This window comes from Tasmannia lanceolata, unplaced genomic scaffold, assembly GCF_043159265.1.
Source record: "Tasmannia lanceolata isolate RefF3 unplaced genomic scaffold, GAP_Taslan_0.1 ptg000002l, whole genome shotgun sequence".
NCBI lineage: Eukaryota > Viridiplantae > Streptophyta > Magnoliopsida > Canellales > Winteraceae > Tasmannia > Tasmannia lanceolata.
This window is the reverse complement of record NW_027518679.1, coordinates 27,719,870-27,741,123: the sequence shown is the minus strand read 5'-3', so window position 1 is coordinate 27,741,123 and position 21,254 is coordinate 27,719,870. Positions and strand designations below refer to the sequence as shown.

General features: G+C 37.9%; 1 protein-coding gene across 1 annotated transcript; it reads left to right on the top strand.

Moving 5' to 3' along the window:
- Positions 1-4,298: 4,298 nt before the first annotated feature.
- On the top strand, positions 4,299-20,994 carry LOC143851818 (cytochrome c oxidase subunit 5C-2-like). Its single transcript, XM_077361343.1, has 2 exons — positions 4,299-4,426; positions 20,500-20,994. Exon 2 carries the CDS (start codon positions 20,532-20,534, stop codon positions 20,724-20,726), a length of 195 nt encoding a protein of 64 aa, XP_077217458.1. The 5' UTR covers positions 4,299-4,426; positions 20,500-20,531; the 3' UTR covers positions 20,727-20,994.
- Positions 20,995-21,254: the final 260 nt, after the last annotated feature.

Sequence of the window (21,254 nt, the reverse complement as noted above, 5' to 3'; positions counted from 1 at the left end):
AACCAAATCTGGTTAGTCCAAAATTTGGTGTCACTCCAACCCAAATTTTATGTATTGTTAAAAATTCTAGAATTATAATAAAACTATAAAAAATCATACTGAACATATCTATTTGACGAAAAACCCTTTGAAAAATTAGATTGATGATGGTGGAAGAAAAGATGAACCATGCCACATTGTCACTCTCCTTAATAGTATCTGCCTCCTATGATGCAACCGGGATCTACGAATCAACCTTCCAAGATAGAACATACAAAACAGGCTCCAGTAGACGTGACTTGCTTACCGGTCCACTTCGTATCACTCCAGAATCGTGCTTATACACGGAATGGAACGGACAAAGGAGATGGAGCAAACAAACATAAGAGACTGTTATTTATTTATTTTGTAAAACCACTTGTATGCCTCTAAATATGTAAAAACAGTGTGCACCCCCTCTCTTTATAGATGTTGGAGAAGATGAAACAGTTCAGCTCAATTCAACTCAACTAAGTCATTGTCCCAAACCAGTTGGGGTCGGCTGATGAATCCTTTAGAAATTTTTCATGAAGAAGGTGAAAGGATCTACGCAGCTCAAATAGACTAAGTTTAATCTTGATACTAGTTGGGTTTGTCTACATGGATCATTTTCTTCCATCATCTCCAATCCAAGGTCATGTTCTCTATTATGTTCCTAGCCCTCAAGTCTTCCTCACTATTTCTACGGCTCAAAATGGTAAAAAATATTAAAGGGTGTAATTGCAAATTCGTTTAGGGCCTGTTTGGATACCCCTTGGATTTGGATTTGGAGGTGAATTTGGATTTCCAAAATCCATGGATTTGAAATCAAGAATTTTAAAATTCACAAATTTATAAATAATGTCGTTTGGATGACCATGTATAGATTTGGATTTCAAATCTAAATTATTATTTGTTGTTTAGATGCTCTTTGGATTTGAATTTGAAATCTAACAGAACAAAAAAGCCATAAAATACTTGATATAGGGGCATTTCAGCATTTTTCCATAATCCAGGGGTATTCTAGTCATTTTACCTTATATGGGGGTATTTTGATCATTTTTTATGTCATAAGGGTGTTTTAGTCATTTTCCATGACTCAGGGTATTTGGTCATTTTCACCCGGTATAGGTATATTTCGGTCATTTTGCATGACCCGGGAGTATTCTAGTCATTTAACCTAATATGACGTATTTTTAACATTTTTTTCTTATGAGGGTATTTTTAGTCATTTTTCATGAGCCATAGGTCATTTTTACTTGATATATGGGTATTTCGATAATTTTCCATGATGTATTTTAGTCATTTTTACCCTATATGAGATTATTTTGATCATTTATGTCATGAGGGTATTTTTAGTCATTTTGCACGACTCAGGAGTATTTTGTCATTTTTACTGGTATTTCTAGTCATTTTTACCTAATATAGCATATTTTTATTATTTTTATCTCATGATGGTATTTTTAGTCATTTTTTTATGAGCCATGGTAATTTTTACTTGATCTAGGGGTATTTTAGTAATTCTCCATGATATTGGGGTATTCCAGTCATTTTACCCTGTATGAGGTTATATTGATCATTTTTATGTCATAAGGGCATTTTAGTGATTTTGCACGACTCGGGGGTATTTTGTCATTTTTACCTGGTATAGGGGCATTTCGGTCATTTTGCCTGACTCGGGGTTTTCTAGTCAGTTTACCTAATACGATGTTTTTTTTTATCAATTTTTAATGTCGGGTGGGTACTTAAGTCATTTAACACTTTTTTGGTATATTTTGGTCATTTTAACTCCTTACGGCTCAAATTTAGATTTATAAATAACCTCTCGCATAAAGGATTTATAAATCCAAAAAATTACACTAACATGAGGAATTTGTAAATCTTATGAATTTCACTCAAATCTAAATCCAGATGTCATAAAGGCTTGCCAAACGCTGAGTTTGGATTTAAAAATCCAAATCCAAATCCAAGGGGTATCCAACGGCCCCTTAGGGCATCCAAACTGGACCCTTAGGGTCCGTTTGGATGTCGAGAAGATTTTGATTTGGATTTCTCACATTTGCATCCCTTTTTGCATTGTAATTTGGATCGGATCAAATTCTTGGATTTCTAATTTAGTAGCTCACAGTGAAAAACAATCAGATTTCTAAGTTTGCTGTGGAAATAAGAAATTGGAAATCCACAGATCTGGCAGTTTCCTTCACCCTCTTTGCTCCTCAACCTCTCCCCTCTACTACGAAGTATCCCCTTCCCTCTCCGTCTCACTCTACATGAGCTGCCGGATCTATTCATTTTGTATTTAAAACTCAATTCCAAATCCGAATACAAAATGGGAGGTATCCAAACGAGCTCTTAAGAGATATTGAAAAACTCCTTTTAAAAAAAAAAAAGAGATATTGAAAAACTCAAACTATTTTTACCAGAAGGATATATTTTACCCGGACGCGGATGGGCCACGACTTGGCTGTGCACGTGTGTGTATATGAACTTTGGTTCATGTAAAACCGGGTAACCAACAAATTCCAATGTGCCCTGAAAAGATATATTCTCACCTTGGGGTGCAACTCGGGTCAGGTTTAATCCGAAAAAAGTCAGGTTGGATTGAGTTCGGATCGGGTTTGGGCAACCCGACCTGAGTGAAAACTTGACATTTTTCATTAATTTTTTTTTTGTAAGGTTAAAAACTCTGGTTGGGAAAAAGGGTTCCTCAGGTCGGATTTGGGTTCGAAAAAAGGGTTACTGTTGCACCCCCATACTCATACGCTCTCTGTGTCTCCTTCTACTCTCCCTAACCCTCTCTCATCATTTGATAAACTAAAATATAAAGATTTGTTTTTCATGGCAGCCAAACATGTACGAGAAAAGTCATTAAAGGACATGGAATAATTGAAGTTTTGAATCCGGTTGTAGAATTTGGAAGATATTGGCCATAGACTTGCCAACAACTTGAATAGTCAATGGGCTGGGCTGACTCTCTAGGGATCCAAACCGGACTCGGATTGGGCTTCCTAGTAATTGTCCGACCCTTCTAACACCCAGAGCGATGGCACTATAGTAATTATGTGAATCCTCAAGGGCATTTTTTGCTTATCAAACCATAAATAATAAAACGAGAGCTAGTATCTGACAGTTCTAGATAAAAAAGAGCGCTGAAATTTCCCCCCTTGTAGGCTATTTCCCCCCCCTGACGGCCGGCTAACGTTAAACGTTAGGCTGTCCACCATTTGACCGGTCTCTCTCTCCACACACACAACAGGAACAGTTGGTGGGTCCAACAGAAACCTTTGGTAGAATGGTGGGCCCATTTTTGAGCAATGTAGGCCCCGCCTATACCACACCATAGGATAATCCAAACCGTCCATTTGATGGGCCATAAACGTAAATAAATTGTGTCCCAAAATATCATTTCCATAGGCCGATCCTAGCCCTCCGATCTAAATAGAAACTACATCTTATGCAACCTCTATAGATTGTAGGGTTGTGATCATCCCATGGAAATGATTTTTTGGGGCACAACCTATCTACATTGTGGCCCATCAAATGAATGGTTTGGATCATCCAATGGAGTTGGTCGTACAGTAACATCAAGGCCCGTCCACAACATAGGATGATCTAAGCCATCCATGGTTTGGATAATCCTATAGAGTTGGTCGTACAATAATATTAAGGCCCAATCGTAGGCCCCACCGATATTTTTTCAGAAGCTTACCGTCCACAACATAGGATGATCCAAGCCGTCCATGGTTTGGATCATCCTACGGGGTGGTTCGTACAGTAACATTAAGGCCCAATTTAGGCCCCACCAATATTTTTGAAAATGAAGTGAACTGTCCGGACCACAGGATGATCCGAGTCGTCCATTTGATGGGCCATAACGTAAATAGCTTGTGCCCCAAAAATCATTTGCATAGGATGATCACAACCCTCCAATCTATAGAGGTTTCCATAATAAGCAATTTCTCTTTATATCTGAGGGCTAGGATCATCATATGGAAATGGTTTGTTGGGACACAACCTATTTACGATGTGGCCTATCAAATGGACCGCTTGGATCATCCTATGATCCGGACGGTACACTGTCATAGTGGGTTGGATTTGGGCACCAAGGTGGAGAATTTTGGGGGCCATAAACTGTTCCTGTTGTGGGGGGAGAAAGAGGGGTGGGAAATAGCCGCGGGGGGGGGGGGGGGGGGGGGGGGTGGGGCGGAATATCATCGCCCAGGAAAAAACTACCTTGGAATATCAGTGGAATTTGGTAACTTGCTTTTACGTTCCAGAAAAACGTTTTTACTAATTTTAAAATCAGAAGAGCATGCCCCACATATTTGGTGTATAAAACCATATAATACCAGAATAAAAAGCCCTAATCTCGTTTCTCTCCCCATTCTATCTTTTGTTCTTCAAGTACCCAGGAGAAATCCATCTCCAGGTCAGCTCCTCTCTCTCTCTCTCTCTCTCTCTCTCTATCTGAAATTCTGATCTAAATGTTTGTTTTGTGTTATTTCTTTGATGGTTATTCTTGTGATTTCTGTTATAATTGTTCTTTTATGGTTTTGCTTCTGGGCTTTCAGTTTTTGTAGTTTTATCTGTCACTGTCTTGATTTTTGGGTCATTTCTCTGTAGTTTTCGTGGTTTATTGGCTCTTGTTCATTTTTCTGGTCAGAGCTTTGAGCAGATCATTCTGATCTAAATGTTTGTTTTGTGTTATTTCCTTGATAGGTTTTCAGTTCTCATGTTAGGTATTCTTGTGATTTCTGTTATAATTGTTCTTTTATGGTTTTGCTTTTGGGTTTTCAGTCGTTTTGACTGTCATCATTTCTTGGTCATTTCTCTGTAGTTTAGTTTTGGTGATTTATTGGATCTTTTTTCTGGTCAGAGCTTTGAGCAGATAGGGTTTCTTTAGAACCAGATTGATAGATCCACTCTTTAGCCCATGAGCTTTTAATGTGGGTACAAATCGGATACACTTGTTGTATCAATTTAGGCATGTGGATACACTTAGTATATCAATATAGGCATCCAACATATCTATGTTTGTGAACAACTAGTACTAAAATGCTTGAATCTCATCCCATAGACAACCATTGCATATAATGGTTGCATATCTTAAAAAACCATCATTAATTATCTGGGTACTTATGTCTGTCTTTTGTTTTAATCTTAACAATCTCGTTTAGTTTGCACCATCATAAAATAAAAGGACTAGCATTATCTATTACGTTCGGATTCATGGAAATGAAATTTTGATTTCAGGTGAAAGATCCATAATGGGGTTGTCTATTTGATTTTGTAATTTTTATTTTTTGTACAATTAGTAGTTCGTGTTTTTCTTTTTTGCTGATATTTTCCCCATTTTGGTAAAAACATGAGAATATTCTTTCATCTCCTTCTTCTTCTTCGTCTTTTTTTTTGTATGAGGGAGGTTTGATAGGATAATGGTTTTTAATGGACTGAAATTAAGGTTAATTTGATGCGAAGGAGAATTCCGGTCTGTTGATTATTAGCCAAGCAATGTAAAGCATGTCAAAGGCACTTTATTTTATTTATTTTGTTTCTTTTTGCATGGTGGGGGATGTTGTATGAATGATAGAGTTCGAGAATGTATTTGTTACTTTCTGTCGTAGTGACTATTGCGAAAAGTTGATCTAGATGCTATCACATTGGTAGAATAAATCTTGTTTTGAGTTTTTATTTTTCTTTTTATGTTGGATTGTTATTTTTAGGTTCGATTGTTTTTTTTTTTTCAAGATTTTGTAATATTTAATGTAATTTTCCTGTAGTTGGAATTTGGAAGAAGAGCTTATGCTTGTTATAATTCATGTTTATTGATGTTATCTTTTTCCAATTTAAGAGAACTGATTTTAGATAATTGTCTTAATATACAAAGCACTGTAAATTTTTACATTTGCTAAGGGCCCAAGATGAACAATTTATCTTTTTTATGAAAATAATAAATTCTCTTGCATGGAAATTTGTTGGTCTGGAACAGCCCACTTGTAGAAACCTACAATCTCATTACGAACGGAAACTAGAGCACACTCCTTTTTGCAGTGTTTGTTCAATATAAACATTTCTTTTGTAAGCTCTTTTGTATTATCATTTTGAATACTTAGAATTCCGTGTTTTCTTCAAGAAGCGTGTTCAACTTTTTGACTTATGCCATTCAACAAAAAATCTTTTCTACTTAGGTTTACCCCCAATATCCATAGGAACATCACATCCCTAAGGAGCTACATGCCTGCAAAAAGCACAAATAAGCATAGTTTCATGTGATGGCTGGTTACGGGAATTGGGGTTTCTGTTTGACTCTATGACTTCCATTTCAATACTTGTTGGGGTGCAACTCGGGTTGGGTTCGGGTTGAGTTTTCCCTACCCGGGTTGAGGGTTTGGGCAACCTGACTCGAGTGAAACCTGACATTTTTTATGGATTTTTTTTTGTAAGCTTAAAAACTTGGGTTGGGTCGGGTTGAACTCGGATCGGGTTGGAAAAAAGAGTTCCTCGGGTCGGGTTGGAAAAAAGAGTTCCTCGGGTCGGGATTGAGGCCAACCCGACCCGAGTTGCACCCCTATGCAATACTAATTTTGGAGTGTGGAAATTATGCATCTGTGATTAAGTAAAAAGTGGCATTTCCCAAAATGTCAATGTTTTGTCATACGTCGTAAGCTCTACTTTAGACTATTCATTGAGGGAGCTCTTTCGTGGAGATTCCAAGAAAATCACTTTTATCATAATCCGGATCATATCAATTAGAGGACATGGGTCATCAAGAGTTCCGATACTTGTTTCATTTTCTGTAACCATCCATTTCTAGGGCACTAATCACGTCAAGATTTTTCAAATTTGATTAATCTTGGACCATTGTGTTTCTATAGTAGAGCCACAATAAATGAGCTTCTTAACAGCCACAATAAATGAGCAGTCTAGATCATGTTTACGGTGTCTGTGTATGGATCCAATCATTGCAATTCATTGGAATTGTTAGATAATTGCATCTCAAATATTACTCTCTTTAAATAATATCCTATAGTGTATTACAGAGAATTAAAGCTCAAATTAAAATTTTCTCCAAACCCCTAAGCTCCCTCTCAATCTTCACTCTAAATCCAAGAGGGCAAAGGAGAAGAAGTCGATGGAATCAAGTAAGTTTATTTGTGATGCATATTTAAAAAAAAGAGAGGGGGAGACCAATAAGGTCAAACAAACAAAGAAAAATTGCGAGCCGGGCTATTGGAAAACTACGAATAGCTTTAGAAAACCCGGGGGTTATGGTGTGGAGGGACATAATGCGTTTGTATTACAATTTTAACCGTGGTATTAGATTTAAAGCATCCGCTGGTGACAGAATCTCTTTCTGGGATATGTGTTGGTATTCCCCTACTCCCTTGAAAAAGATGTTCCCTGATTTATTTCTTGTAGCAGCTGACAAGAACTTCCATCGATTGGTCGACTTCTGCATATCCTTGAAGATACGTATATGAGCTCCTCGAGGACTGATAAGAGAGTGTGGATCTAGGACTCTGCCGGGGATTTTACTGTTAAGTCTTTTTACAATCAACTGGTTCCTTGTCTTGCGTCTCCAATTGAAGCAAAAGTATGGATGATTCAAGCTCTTCTGAGGGTATGTACTTTCAGTTGGGCGGCCCTTCGAGGTTGGATTCAGACAGTGGACTTTCTAAGGGAGAGAAATATGTTGATTGTAGATCATTGCGCCATGTGCATTGAGGCGGGAGAAACAATGGACCATATCTTCATCCATTGTAGGGTTGCTAGGGTGGTATGGGGTGGTATTTTATCCATGTTTGGTATTCATTGGGTATTTCCTTCTAGTGTTCAAGAATTATTTGTAGGTTGGATGGAAGTCCCATGGAGGAAGAAAGGTAAGGTGCTTTGGTCGCTGTCGTTGCTGGCCACGATGTGGGTACTATGGAAAGAAAGGAATGATAGAATCTTTGAAGGAAGAGCTAAATCATCCTACTTTCTTTTCATCAAAGTAATAGCATTAACTATTGTTTGGGCCAAGTCTCTTCCTGTTTTCCTCTTTGTCTCGGCATTTGAACTTTTGGGAGGGCTGGAAAGTGATTTCTAATAGTGTGGAAAATCGTCATTTGGTTGTACAACAGTGGCAACCTCCCCCAGTTGGGTTGCCAAACCTAAACTTTGATGGTTCCAGTTTTGGGAACCCCGAGCCTGTGGGTATCGGGGGTTTTCTTAGGGACCCAATGGGAGAGGTTATTTGGGCCTTTTCAGGTCCTATTGGTTCAGTGGCTGCTAGCGAAGCAGAAATTGGAGCGACTCATCATGGTATAATGCTCTTGGAGAAGGACAGTTTGTCTAAAACTATTGTCGAAGGAGATTCGCTAAATGTGATTAGGTGGCTTAGAGATTCTTTGGTTCCTCCTTGGAGACTCGCTCATTCTTTGATGAGATTAAGGATAGAATATAAGGATCCTCTATTACTTTTCAACATGTGAGGAGGTCTGCCAATGGCTAGGAAGCACGGGTACTCTCCCGGGGCTCCCGCACCCGCACCCGACACGTATGGGGTGCGGGTACATTTGGGTACGCCCCGGGTACGTACCCCATTTAAAAAAAAAAGAAATAATTTTGGTGGTTGGGTGCGTGTCGGGTGCGCACCACGCGTACCTGACACGTCCTGCTTCTTCCTGCTGCTTCTCTTTCCTCTGCTGTACTTCTCTCTACTTTCCTGTACTCGGTATTTACATGTAAACCATTTACTTAAGATTTACATGTAAATAACGGAATACCCCCCTTTTGGATTTATTAAAAATAGTTTCAACACCCAAATCTAAAAGGAAAAAAAGTCAACTCTCCAGTTATAGTACAAAATTCAAAGAAAAAGGGTCGGGTCAAAATTTTAACTTTCTTAACTTCCAAACGGTGGGGTATTTTTCAAATTTTAAAAATTCATAAAATCTATCGTGTCCAAACATTATTAAATCCCAAAAGTCCGGTAAATAAAATCTCATAATTTGGTCTCTAAAAATTATTCATCTTGTCGGGCACTGGTCAACACACTGGTGACAGACTTTTTTTTTCTAATGAATGATGTATTGATACCTCATGTTCCGAAATATGAAACTTAATCACTTATGAAATGAAGAGTAATATTAGAAATTTCCATTTTGGTGATGTTATTGTTATTTGATTGCTCTACAATTATTTTTTTTAATTTTTATAAATATATAATAAAATATTAAAATATATTATTATATTCGGCGTACTCGAACGTACCCGCACCCAGTTTTTTTGGCAAATCACGTACCCAAGTATCCGTGTCGTGTCGTACCCGCACCCGTACCCGTGCTTCATAGGCCAATGGGATAGCTGACAAACTTGCTAGGGATGGAGTAATTAGGCAGGGCTTAGAGTTGTTTGATTTTTTACCACCTTGATGGGGATGTTGGATTGTATGTTTTGATTGTATTTGTTTTCTTTTCTTTTTGTACTTTGTATCATTTGGGAAGTCTTTCTCAGTCTTGCCCTGTTCAATGAAAGTTGTTACCATTCCAAAAAAAAAAAAAGGGAACAAAGAAAAATGACAAAGGGAGAAAGAGAGAAGAGAAAGACAAAACAAAATACTTCGTATCATGATATTGACTTACTATTATGAATTTGAATGGGAAATTGATAATTGGTCATTTTATTAGTCTCTGATTTTTTTATTTTTTATTTTTTACTTTTATATATAGATTTGAATGAATCTTACTATTTACGATCCAATATGATTCGAACCTTGTTATGATTTGTGATTCAATTCGATTCCTATGTTCAGAACATTGCAATCAACATAAATTCTTAACCCTACATGTCCTTTTTAAATGTGTGTGTGTGTGTGTGTATATATATATATATATATATAGAGAGAGAGAGAGAGAGAGAGAGAGAGAGAGAGAGAGAGAGAGAGAGAGAGAACAGTTCCTGCGCTCGAGGTCAGATAGGGGCCTTTCAAATGAATGCTTAGGATCACCCAAAAAATGTGGCCCCACCATGTTTTCTGCACTCGTGCGCAGATAAGCTCATCTGCGCTCGAGCGCAGGAATTGTTTTTCACACACACACACACACACACACACACACACACATATATATATATATATATATATATATATATCCCGTGCGATCCACGGACCGACAAAGAACTGTACGGACCACATCGTAGGTTGATCCAAACCGTCCATGTGATGGAACACAACATAAATAGGTTGTGCCCCAAAAATCATTTCCATAGGTTGATCCTAGCCCTCCAATCTATAGAGGTTTCCATAATATGTTGTTCCTCTTAAATCGGATGGTTAAGATCTCCCTATAGATTTTTTATTAAAAAAGCATAAAGGAGGGGGTTAAGATTGAAATTATGTGGCTTTATAGGTTGATCCAAACCGTCCATGTGATGGAACACAACATCAATTGGTTGTGCCCGTAAAATCATTTCCATAGTTGATCCTAGCCCTCCAATCGATAGAGGTTTCCATAATTGTTGTTCCTCTTCAGGTGCCTGGAATTCGTCAATATTTGCAAGTGTCCTGTATGAGAAATATAAAGTAGTTCTTTCGTCATTGTCATATGTCTTTACCTCTTCTCGATAGTTTTTTTCCGTAATTGTCATAGACAGGTACCTTGTGTCGGTACTTTTCGTATGTAGATTACGATTTTACCCTCACACAGATAGTATGTACAGATATGTGGGGAGGGCAAAAAAACGGTAAAAATCATCCCCATTGATGTGTTAAATGGACAATAATTCTCCCTTTTCTCTTCTGCTATATAGTATTAGATATATATGAGGAAATAGTTTGTCTGCAGCTGCATAGATAAGCTATCTGTGTATGGCTGCACAAACCATAGTGGGGGCCACATTTTTTGGGGGATCCAAAGCATTCATTTGGAAGGCCCTTCCATGGATAGGGTGTGTACCAAAAATCAACCCTATAGGATCATCCTAACCCAATCAAAGTTGGAGGGGAAAATGGACAGACACTGTCTGCCCATTTTTTCCCTCCACAAATGGCAGGGTTAGGATGACCCTAAATGGTTGATTTTTGGTACAGACCCTATCCATGGAAGGGCCTTCCAGATGAATGCTTTGGATCCCCCAAAAAATGTGCCCCCTTGTGCAGCTGCACACAAACCATTTCCTCTCTCTCTCTCTGTATGTGTGTGTGTGTGTGTGTGTGTGTGTGTGTATAGATTTGGTCCTAGAAAATAATGTAGAACATCAAGATGTGTTTCGTGAATTCGAAGATGATCCCATCTATGATAGAGATGGAGAAGAAAATATATTCGAATGAAATAACAAAGCTAACATTGATTTTGAATGCTGTTTTGAAATACTTCTCTTGAAATAGAAATTATTTCTCATTTGAGTATGTTTTTTGAGGAAAAAGTATTCATGTTGCTTTCATGAATTTTGATTTTTCAAGATTAAAGAAGTTTGATTTTTTTTGAGTGGCAATTGAAGGAGTTTGATCTAACCTCGAAAATATTATTTGTTAAATCAAACTCAAACAATTAGAACCTTTTTCAAGAATGTTGAGAGATATTTCATATGGTTGGAAAGAGGCGTGGAAAAAAGTAGATTTTATCCTATTAAGTGGCTAAGTAAAGCTTGAAGAAAAGTTCAAGAGTGGTAACGTTCCATGTATGCTTGTTTGATGCAACTTTGAGAGATTCACAACATCATTACTAGAATTTTTTTATGAGAATGTTGATTATAATGAAGAACACATTTGCAATCAAAGTCTAAGGTTCTCAAAAGATTCTAGCGAGCCCACATATAGATAACTAGAGAACCATTAGGATAAAATCTCATTTTCCACGGACATTTAGGCAAAGTATTATGGACTATAGTTCTTTTTTTTTTCCCATTTCAATAGGTAAGATGGGGTTTGGCATTAACAAATATAGGTTTGAGGGGGTAATAATAATAAAATAATTAAGTTTAATTGCAATATAAAAGAAGTAGTACATTGCCTGCTGATGTCTTAACGGTACCAGGCGACTATTCATAGGGGTGCAAGTTTGGCCCTGTCAGCCCTGACCCCGAACAGGGTCAGGGCTGGATTTTCCAACCCTGAGGGCGGGTCAGGGTTCATTTTTCTAGACCCTGACTTAGGTCGGGTCGGGTCAGGTTCTGGGTTAATGCCTCGGGTACCCTGACCCGGCCCGACCCTAAGTTTTCTATTATAGAATTGAATCATCTGTGCATGTTTCTTTTGCTAATGTTTTCTATTATCTTGGATTGATGTTTCTTTAGATTATTATTATTAATCGTCTCTGTTGCCCGTCATGTTGTTGAATTCATATTGTCTTATTTTGTTCCCTTTCTCTGTTTATTGATCATTTTGTTCTATATGATAAGTGGTTGCTTTATTTTTGGCACTCTTAACAGGTATTTGCACTAGGGTCAATTAGGGCCGGCCCTGCCCAATCAGGGCGGGCCAGGGCCAGCACTGAGCCTTGTAGGGCGGGCAATGGGTTGAGGTTTTTCGGCCCTGACTTAGGGTCAGGGCGGGTCAGGGCCGAGATAATGAGTTCCAGGGTTGGGCTAGGGTTTTGAAAAACCCAACCCAACCCGACCCTGTTGCAGCCCTAACTATTTCACTGACTGCAAAAACCTTAGCACCCGCTTCTAGTTCACACTACAGCAAGTGAGGAGCTCTTTTTGAGAATCTGACGGCAGAGAGACAAATATCGAATGTGCACTGCAGAGGTGGAATGCAGCAAATTCAATCATCGACCGCATCTTGTAAGGGACATCTCATGACTCCTTATAAAAATCTGACATGACTTCTCCAAACAGGCTAGATCTACAGCACTCAGATGGCCTAAAGTAAAAATATGTAGAATCAAGTGAGAGAGAAATTCCTTAATAGAAATAGACCAGTGTCGATCTGCCATTGGAATACTTTCTTTTCTTCTTCAGCTCACCAATAATTTACTTCCTAGTTCCTACTTCTCTTAAGAAAATTCAAATCCGATATAAGGATACAGGAAGGCGTGAAAATATCGATTCAAAGAGTCAAATTCACTTCAAGAAGTCTTGACTTGGATATTTCTTGCAATCGAAAATTCACAGGGAAAAATCAAATACGGAAGTGAAATTCTTGGGCAACATATGGAGAAAACATCAAATGTAAGATTTACAACAGAATCAGAGTGCAAAAAGGGGAAATTTTCGAGAAAAAATTGACACAATTGATACAAAGAGACAGAGAGAAGCATCTGATGGATAATCATTCACACAGATTTCACAGGAAAAAGGGAAAACTATAGAATTATGCAATCATAATTCAAAAGCGATCCGAATAAAGAATAAAGAGCGATTCGATTAATGATATTAATCAAAGAGTTTTTTTTTTTTTTAATTGCAGGACCCCGTCAACGAGATTGGGAACGTGAAAGGAGTCTTCAGCCGAAAATAACAGGAATTGCTCAAAAGAAATGATTTTACCACCGATCAATCAAGAAAAATAGAAATCCACAGGCAATTCAAATGGAGAGATGGGAAACAACATCAAAAGGAAGAATAATTGCAGGATTTTTTAAAGCGAAATTCTCACGCTATCGAATCAAATACAAATATCCAGGCTGAGACTTCCTAAAATAAATTGAATCTTTGGGGGAGCTGAAGGAGAAAAGAAAGTATTCCAATGGCATATTGGCACCGATCTATTTCCATTGGAGAGTTGCTCTCTCACTTGATTCTACATATCTTTACTTTAGACGGTCCGAGTGTTGTAGATCTTGCCTGTTTAGAGTAGTTATGAGATATACCCTCACAAGTTTCGGTCGATGTTGAATTTGCTGCATTCCAACTCTGGAGTGTACATTTGATATGTGTCTTCTGCTTTCTTATTCTCAAAAAGAGCTCCTCACTCGTAATGGTGGGAACTAGAAGTGGGTGCTAATGTTCTTGTAGTCAGGGAACAATTGTCTGATACCGTTGAGACATCAACAGGCAATGTACTACTTTTTTATTGCAATTAAACTTAAAGTTTTTTAGTATAACCTCAAACATATATTTGTTCATGCCAAACCCAACTTACCTATTGAAATGGGGAAAAAATTAAAAAAAAAGGAATTATGGTCAATGATAGTTTGCCTAAATGTCCATGGAAAATGAGATCTTTATCCTGATGGTTCTCCAATTATCTATATGTGGGTTCGTGGGAATCTTATTCCATTTAGTTGGAAAGTGACGTGAAAAAAATATATTTTATCCTATTAAGTGGCTAAGTATAGCTTGAAGAAGAGTTCATTATTGATAACTTTCTAAGTATACTTGTTTGATGCAACTTTGAGAGATTCACAGCATCATTAATAGAATTATTTATTTATTTATTTATTATTTTTTTTTGAAAAAGGTTGATTATAATGGAGAACACGTTTGCAATCAAAGTCTGTGGTTCTCAAAAGAACTTGCAAAAGTTGGTATATCATAAGATGTTGACACTCCTTGTTGCAAAATCGAGGGTGCTTTTCTCCAAAATTGGGAAATTGATGTAATTGAAGTTTTGGACAAGCTTATAATTCAGCAAAGATTATTCGAGATAAGATGAGGGTTGACCCAGATCCAAAAGTAGGCCTAAAGATGATTGAGACATCATGTTAATGTCAATAGTGGTCTAGATGATTGAGATATCATGTTAATGTCAATAGTGGTCTTACTGGGCTCCGCTCATCATGAAAATTTAGTGATGGTTTATGAAGTCAATAGTTTCTTGTGAACCCTATGAAAGGGAGACGCAAATTGTATTGCTTTGGGTCAAAACTTGGAGTCTTTCTAATTTATGAATTTTTCAAAGGAAGGTTTTATTGGATGGATTAGTGAGACAGTCCTCTCTGATCTTGTTATATGGCGCCGGTCAAAGAATTCAATGGAAGGGGTTGTCTGAAGAAAAAACGATTCCATCTGGAGGGAGGAAATGAAGATCTTGATTCGGCAAGTCATTTTATTGAATGCGAAGTTTGATCACCCCAATGAATGGTGGTACAATGGATGTATATTTTTTTCTATGGACATCATTCCCTTTTGAGCAAGGGTTTAAATTTCGATTTCGGTGTCGGTTTCGGCCGAAATCATGTAACAATAGGATTATGATTTCATTTACTTTTTAATTTCGACCGAAATGTCTAAAAATTCGGTGTCAATTTCGGCGATTTCGGTTGAAATTTAGATGGAAATTTCATAAACATCGAAATTTCATAAATTTCGGTGTACATTTTTAAAATTTCGGTGAAAATTTTGTAAAAAAAAGTCCAAAAACGGCGACATTTAGGTGAAATTTCGGTAAAATTTCGGCGAAATCTTGTAAAGAAACGACTTCATGTGAATGTTGTTTCGGTTTGTGCCGAAACCGAAATATTTTGGCCGAAATGAAACGTTTCGGTCGAAATTTAAAACCATGCTTTTGAGGAGTTATGAGCCTACTGATTGAATTCACCTTGCTTAAAAATGGTGGCGATTGTTTTTTCGGCGAATGAGTGGCGGCTTGCTTGGAGCCCCATGTGCGATGATTAGTTAGATGCTTTATATGATATGCATGGGGATGAACCTTGTTATCTCATTCATCAACGAGGAACTTACAACTTACAACTGAATGTTTGTATGATTGTTCAATTCTCTAGCAGATTTTCTACGTCTAGTAGATTCCTAGTAGTTTATTTGCATCACTTGCCCTAACCTTGGCCGACACCTTTGGATGGGGACTTTAGGCATATGGTTGTAAAGAATGCCTTCTTACATGGGTATCTATTGGAAGAGATCTATATGGAACATCTAGAAGGCTTTGACATGGCAAACAAAGATACTTTTGTATGTAGGCGTAAGAAAGCCATCATGGGCTTAAGCAATCCCAAAGACTTGGTTTGACTGTCTGAACCAAGTTCTTCAAACCATAGAATACAGAAGTGAAGAAAATGAGAAGGATAGTAGAACAACATCGCATTGACTATTACGGGAATGCTTCACCTCGCAATCCGATCCCGCCGCTGCCAATTCTGGCCGCTAAATAAAAGGGCTGATTTTCAGAAGGCATTATCCACGATGAATACCTCCCCTCAAATTGTACTTACAAGATTCCCCGCTAAAAGCTCTGCACGCCTACTCTTAGAAAGAGCACTATTCGTCTTTAGTTAGGTAGTTCTCCCCTCTCCCAAAGATCGTAAGACCCTAGTGGAATCGAAGTCTATTACAACTCTCATTTTAGTTTATATTGATGATATTATTTCTTACTAGAAATGATGATAGAATTCAGAAATTGAAAAATTGGCCTTAAAGAAAATTTTGATATAAAGAATTGGGAGAACTTCATTTCGAAGTAATGAAGTACAAAGGGCAAAGAATGTTATGGTGCTAAGTTAAAAGAAGTATGCGACAAGCCTCCTAAATAGATTTAACATGACGAACTGTAATCTTATTACCACTCCATCAGTTTACAACAAAAAGGCTAGTAATAAATGAGAGAAAATGATAGATCTATAGGTGTATAGAAGAGTGGTAGGGACACTTCAATAGTTAACATTTACAAGACCAGATATTACTTAACTGGTGAATTAGGTACGCCAATTTCTACATAATCCAGAGCAAGAACATCTTCACGCTGCAAAAAGAATCATGATGGAACATAAATATTTTGGTTGTTACGTGTCAATTGCGTTCCAGTGGGAATGGAGACAGAAATATTTTGGATGTTTCGTGTCACTTTCGGTGGAAATTTAAAACCATGGTTCTAACAACATTTTTTTTTTGAATGATTCTAACAACATTAATTTGATTGAAACGACAAGAAATTGATTTCTATTAGACCGTAAGACATATTTTGGGTTCATCATTATTTCTTTTGATTTCTTTTCATTGGGATTGAACTTATCAACTGAAACATATTCTAAGAGTGTAGGCATTGATTCCCCTGATTTCCAGTTAGGTGAACAATTTGTCCCTGCTTTTTGAACAATTTGGGCCTTTCAAAGGGATGAATTTCGAACCCTCAAAGTTGATAGTTTCTTTACAACTATGGGAATTACAGGTTGTGAATATGCCATTCTTGGAATAGATGAAAACTAGAAAATATGAGGATGGTACCAGAGGAAGGCTGATGAAGTATGAGATGGGAGCAAAGGGTCTAATAGGGTGACTCGGAATGGGAATGATACTAGAAAATAAAGAGAAGATAAAAGAAGCAGAATGGTGGAAACAGGAACCTGGTTTTGAAAGACGACTGTCAACAAGATTAACACTAAGGATAGTATGAAAGATTGACATTTTCAATTGGCGAACAAATACCACCTTTGTGCAATGGAGGAAGAATCCATCTTACATATTTTCATTCATTGCAAAGTAACCTCCTGTATTTGGAATCAGATGCTCAGATGGTATGGGATTAGTTGTGTTTTTCCCAATACGATCCAAGTTCTGATTTGGAGTTGGAGAGTGACAGGTTTAGATCCTTGGATCTAATACTTTTTGGCAACTCATGCCTTTTGCAATCTTATGGATCATTTGGATGGAGTGGAATTCTCGAATTTTTGAGGATAAAGGATCTACCTTTCGTTAGCTAGATCTACAGTAGCATCTTGGGCTCATCAACCCCAGTTCTTCATGGGTTATTCGGTGGACATCATCATTAGGAATTGCGATATAATTTTGACTGGAAGCATCCCCAAAACAAAAGTGGTAGCTGGGTGGAATTCATCAGACTCAATGTCTACAGTTGGTCCCTTGACAACCCAGGAATGTTAGGGACTGGTAGGATATCATAGGGCAACATCATCTAGTCTTTTGCGGGCTCAATTGGTTATACTGATTCTATTGAAGCCAAGGTACGTGCTCTCCATCGCGGTTAGTGCATTTTCTTTAGTCATATGAAGGGTAACTTAGGACTGGAGACTGAAGAGTGACTCGTCCAATTCTTTATGCTGGGCAAAAGGGACTAGTGACAGCCCATGGAGACTAGCCAAGTTCGTTGTTGAGATTAGAGAGCTGAGTTTGGATAGAGCTACATCTTTTGTGATTATTCCTAGACTCCTTAGGTTGAACAAGATTATGGATCTTTGGTTGGATCCTCAATGTTACTGAATTTTGGGGTTCCTAGGGCTTCATTGGAGTGAACTTCTATGGTATCATGTTAAAAAGCGACAGCCTGTTATGGATTAGAGAATAATATATGTACATGGTGTCGGAGGGTGTTCTCCTTGATAAATGTTGTTCTCCTTGATAAATGCTGACATTCTTCAATCGGTGCGGAAGAGTAGAGATCTGTCAGGATTAGGATCCGATCCCTCAAAAAGTTTTTTGCCTTTTAGTATAGTACTTATTATATCACTATTATCGAGTCAATGGGAGTCGGAGGGGTTTCTTTGATTGGGGCCAGAGCGTATGAATATTTCAGCTCCATAAGTGCTCTATTTTTGAAAGAAGGGTTTTCTCCACACACTATAGTGGAATAGGGGATGGGTCATTGCTCATTGGCCATAATTTGGCCGTGACCTTTATATAAAAAGCTAGGAGGAAAGTTTGGGATCCTTCAGGAGATTTGGAAATAGGTCTACTTTTGACCTTTCGCTTTCTCCTTGAAGAGGACAAAAATGGAGCATCAAAACGATAAGCAGCACGGTACATCTTCCCTTCTCTCATCTTCCTGGGGTCGGAAAAGGAGGTGGTCCATGGACCTCTGAGTTCCGGAAAAGATCCTTTACAGGATGAAGATGATGGTCTACGATGAAGAGAAGGCTTCTAAAAATGACCCGACCCATAAGGAAATTACTAAAGACCTCCTCAAAAGACAGTGGAAACTGTTCAAGAAGGAGGCTCAAGATAATGTGGAGGAACTCTATCACCTATGTGGTCAGTTAACGTATATGACACTTATTCGCCTCTGCACAAAGATCCCTCCCTTCTTCAAGAAAATTCTGGCTGATGAGAGGAGCCTGAGGAAGATTCGATGGGAATTCGAAACGTGGAAGAAGGATTGCTGGTAAAAAGAGACTCGGATTAAAGGAAATGGAACCTGAGGATCCACTTGATATCACAGATATGTTGGACTATCAAATCAAGCACCCTTTGGGGGAGCTGGAAAAGTGCTCCTCTTAGGGGAGAATTTCATTAGGGCTTATTGTTTATGATTTGTTTGAGGAGAAAGGTGGTTTTGCTTAGCTTCAAGATCTTCGGAGAAGATCGCAAAGGTTTTTGGGGGGTTTCTTTCATGGTTTTTAGGAATGATCCTCTAGGTAGATAGTAAAGATGGTACTCATGTATGGAGTGTGAGTGTAATGGGGTAAGAGGAAAATTTTGGGAGCTCTTCTTTTCTTGCCTGGAGTTCTCCTAGGCCATCATTGAAGTTAGAGGGGACTACTGGTCCCTTCTCTATGTAAATATCGTATAAATGCAATGTCACTTTTCAACAAAAAAAAAAATGTACATGGTGTCGAGGGGATTTTGATCAAAACCCATCCGTTAAAATAAACTGAGTTAAAGGACAATAATGACCCGAACAACAGTAAAAATGAAATTACATGGTATAATTATATTTCTAATATGTTCTTACGGGTCTGTAACTGCCATTTTTACTGGGGCTAGTTCTGTTGCTTGTTGATTTTGGACAAATTTCAATTTCTAATCCATTGGATCTAGTTTTTTTTATGTAGCACTAAGGAATGCCATATATTTATGTAGCACTAACCCTGCCATATATTTCTAGGTTTGTTGAGATGCTAATATTGCAGCTATATATTCTGTGTGTAACTAAACAAATAATCAGCAAAGACTATCTGGAGTGTGACCAGAATTGTTTAATGAATGATGTTGATTTTCTAACAATAAAAGGGCGGCCCAGTGCATGAGGCTCCCGCCATTGCAGGGTCTGGGGAGGGCTCAATGTACGCAGCCTTACGCCGCCTGCTTTACAGAGAGGCTATTTCTGTGACTCGAACCCGTGACCACCGGGTCACAATGGAGAATCTCAATGTTGATTTTCTAACAAAGTAATATTATTTTTCTTTTCTCCTGTCATTAGAAAATGGCATCATTTGCTACTTTTAGGGAAGTGTCATCTCGTTGTGAATTTTGACCAGTTCAGAAGTTACCTGGGTCTGACCATTTTGAAAAAAGAAGAAGTTACCTGGGTCATTGTACTAATTTTATTATGGCGAGACATGACCATATTACTGGCAATCCTATTAATAAAACTCTCCTGTCTTAATAAAATATACCCCCCAATTGGGTGGTGTCTTGGGTATCTTGCAACAAAGAATGCCCTTTGGGCATTTGAATTGTGACGATTTTGTGGCTTTCTTGAAGTTTGTTTATGTGTTGGTCATTCTCATTGCTCTAGAATGTTGTCCAAAATCCACTTGAAAGGGAAAAGAAAAGGCGTCTTGTCACTGGTGAAGTGTCCTTTTCTTTTTTCGTGGTTGAATGCGTTTAATGTGTGATATTATCAAATTTTATTTTTTCCCATACTGTCCCCTTCTTTATTTGCAGGATATTTCCTCTTTAGCCCGAGAAAGAAGAGAATGGCTGCCCACAAGATTGCTCATGCCACCCTAACTGGACCAAGTGTAGTTAAGGAGATCATCATGGGTTCTGTGCTAGGCTTGTTTTGTGGTGGCTTGTGGAAGATGCACCACTGGAACGAGCAGAGGAAAACCAGAGAATTTTATGATCTGTTAGAGAAAGGTGAGATCAGTGTTGTTACTGAAGAAGAGTAGCCTCTCCTTTCATTCTATTCCTAAATGATACAGTATTACTCTTTATTTCTCTGCCTTTGTCATTTGATGCTTTAGTTGCTAATGGGTGGATTTGGTTAGTTTGAGTCATGAGAGAAATAAATTCAGCTACTGAAACTTGAAAACTGAACTCATCCTTTATTGGGTATTTCTTTTCGTTTTGGTTCATGTTGGTTGGAATTAAGATGTGCATGTTCTAAAGAAAAATATTCATCTATATGGCATGTATTGAATTGGGAATGTTATGTCACTACTTCTATTAGATTGTTCTTAGTTTGAATAATGAGAGAAATAAGTTCAGCTACTGAAACTTGAGAAATGAACTTTTCCTTTTGAGTAATTCATTTCTTTTTTGTTCATGTAGGCTGGAATTATATCTTTCAAAAAAATGTTGTCTGGAATTAAGATGTGCATCTTCTGAAGGAAAATGCTCATCTATATGGCATGTATTTAGTTGAGAAATGTTGTGACCAAGGTTTGAAATTTCGGTTTCGCATAGGCCGAAAACGA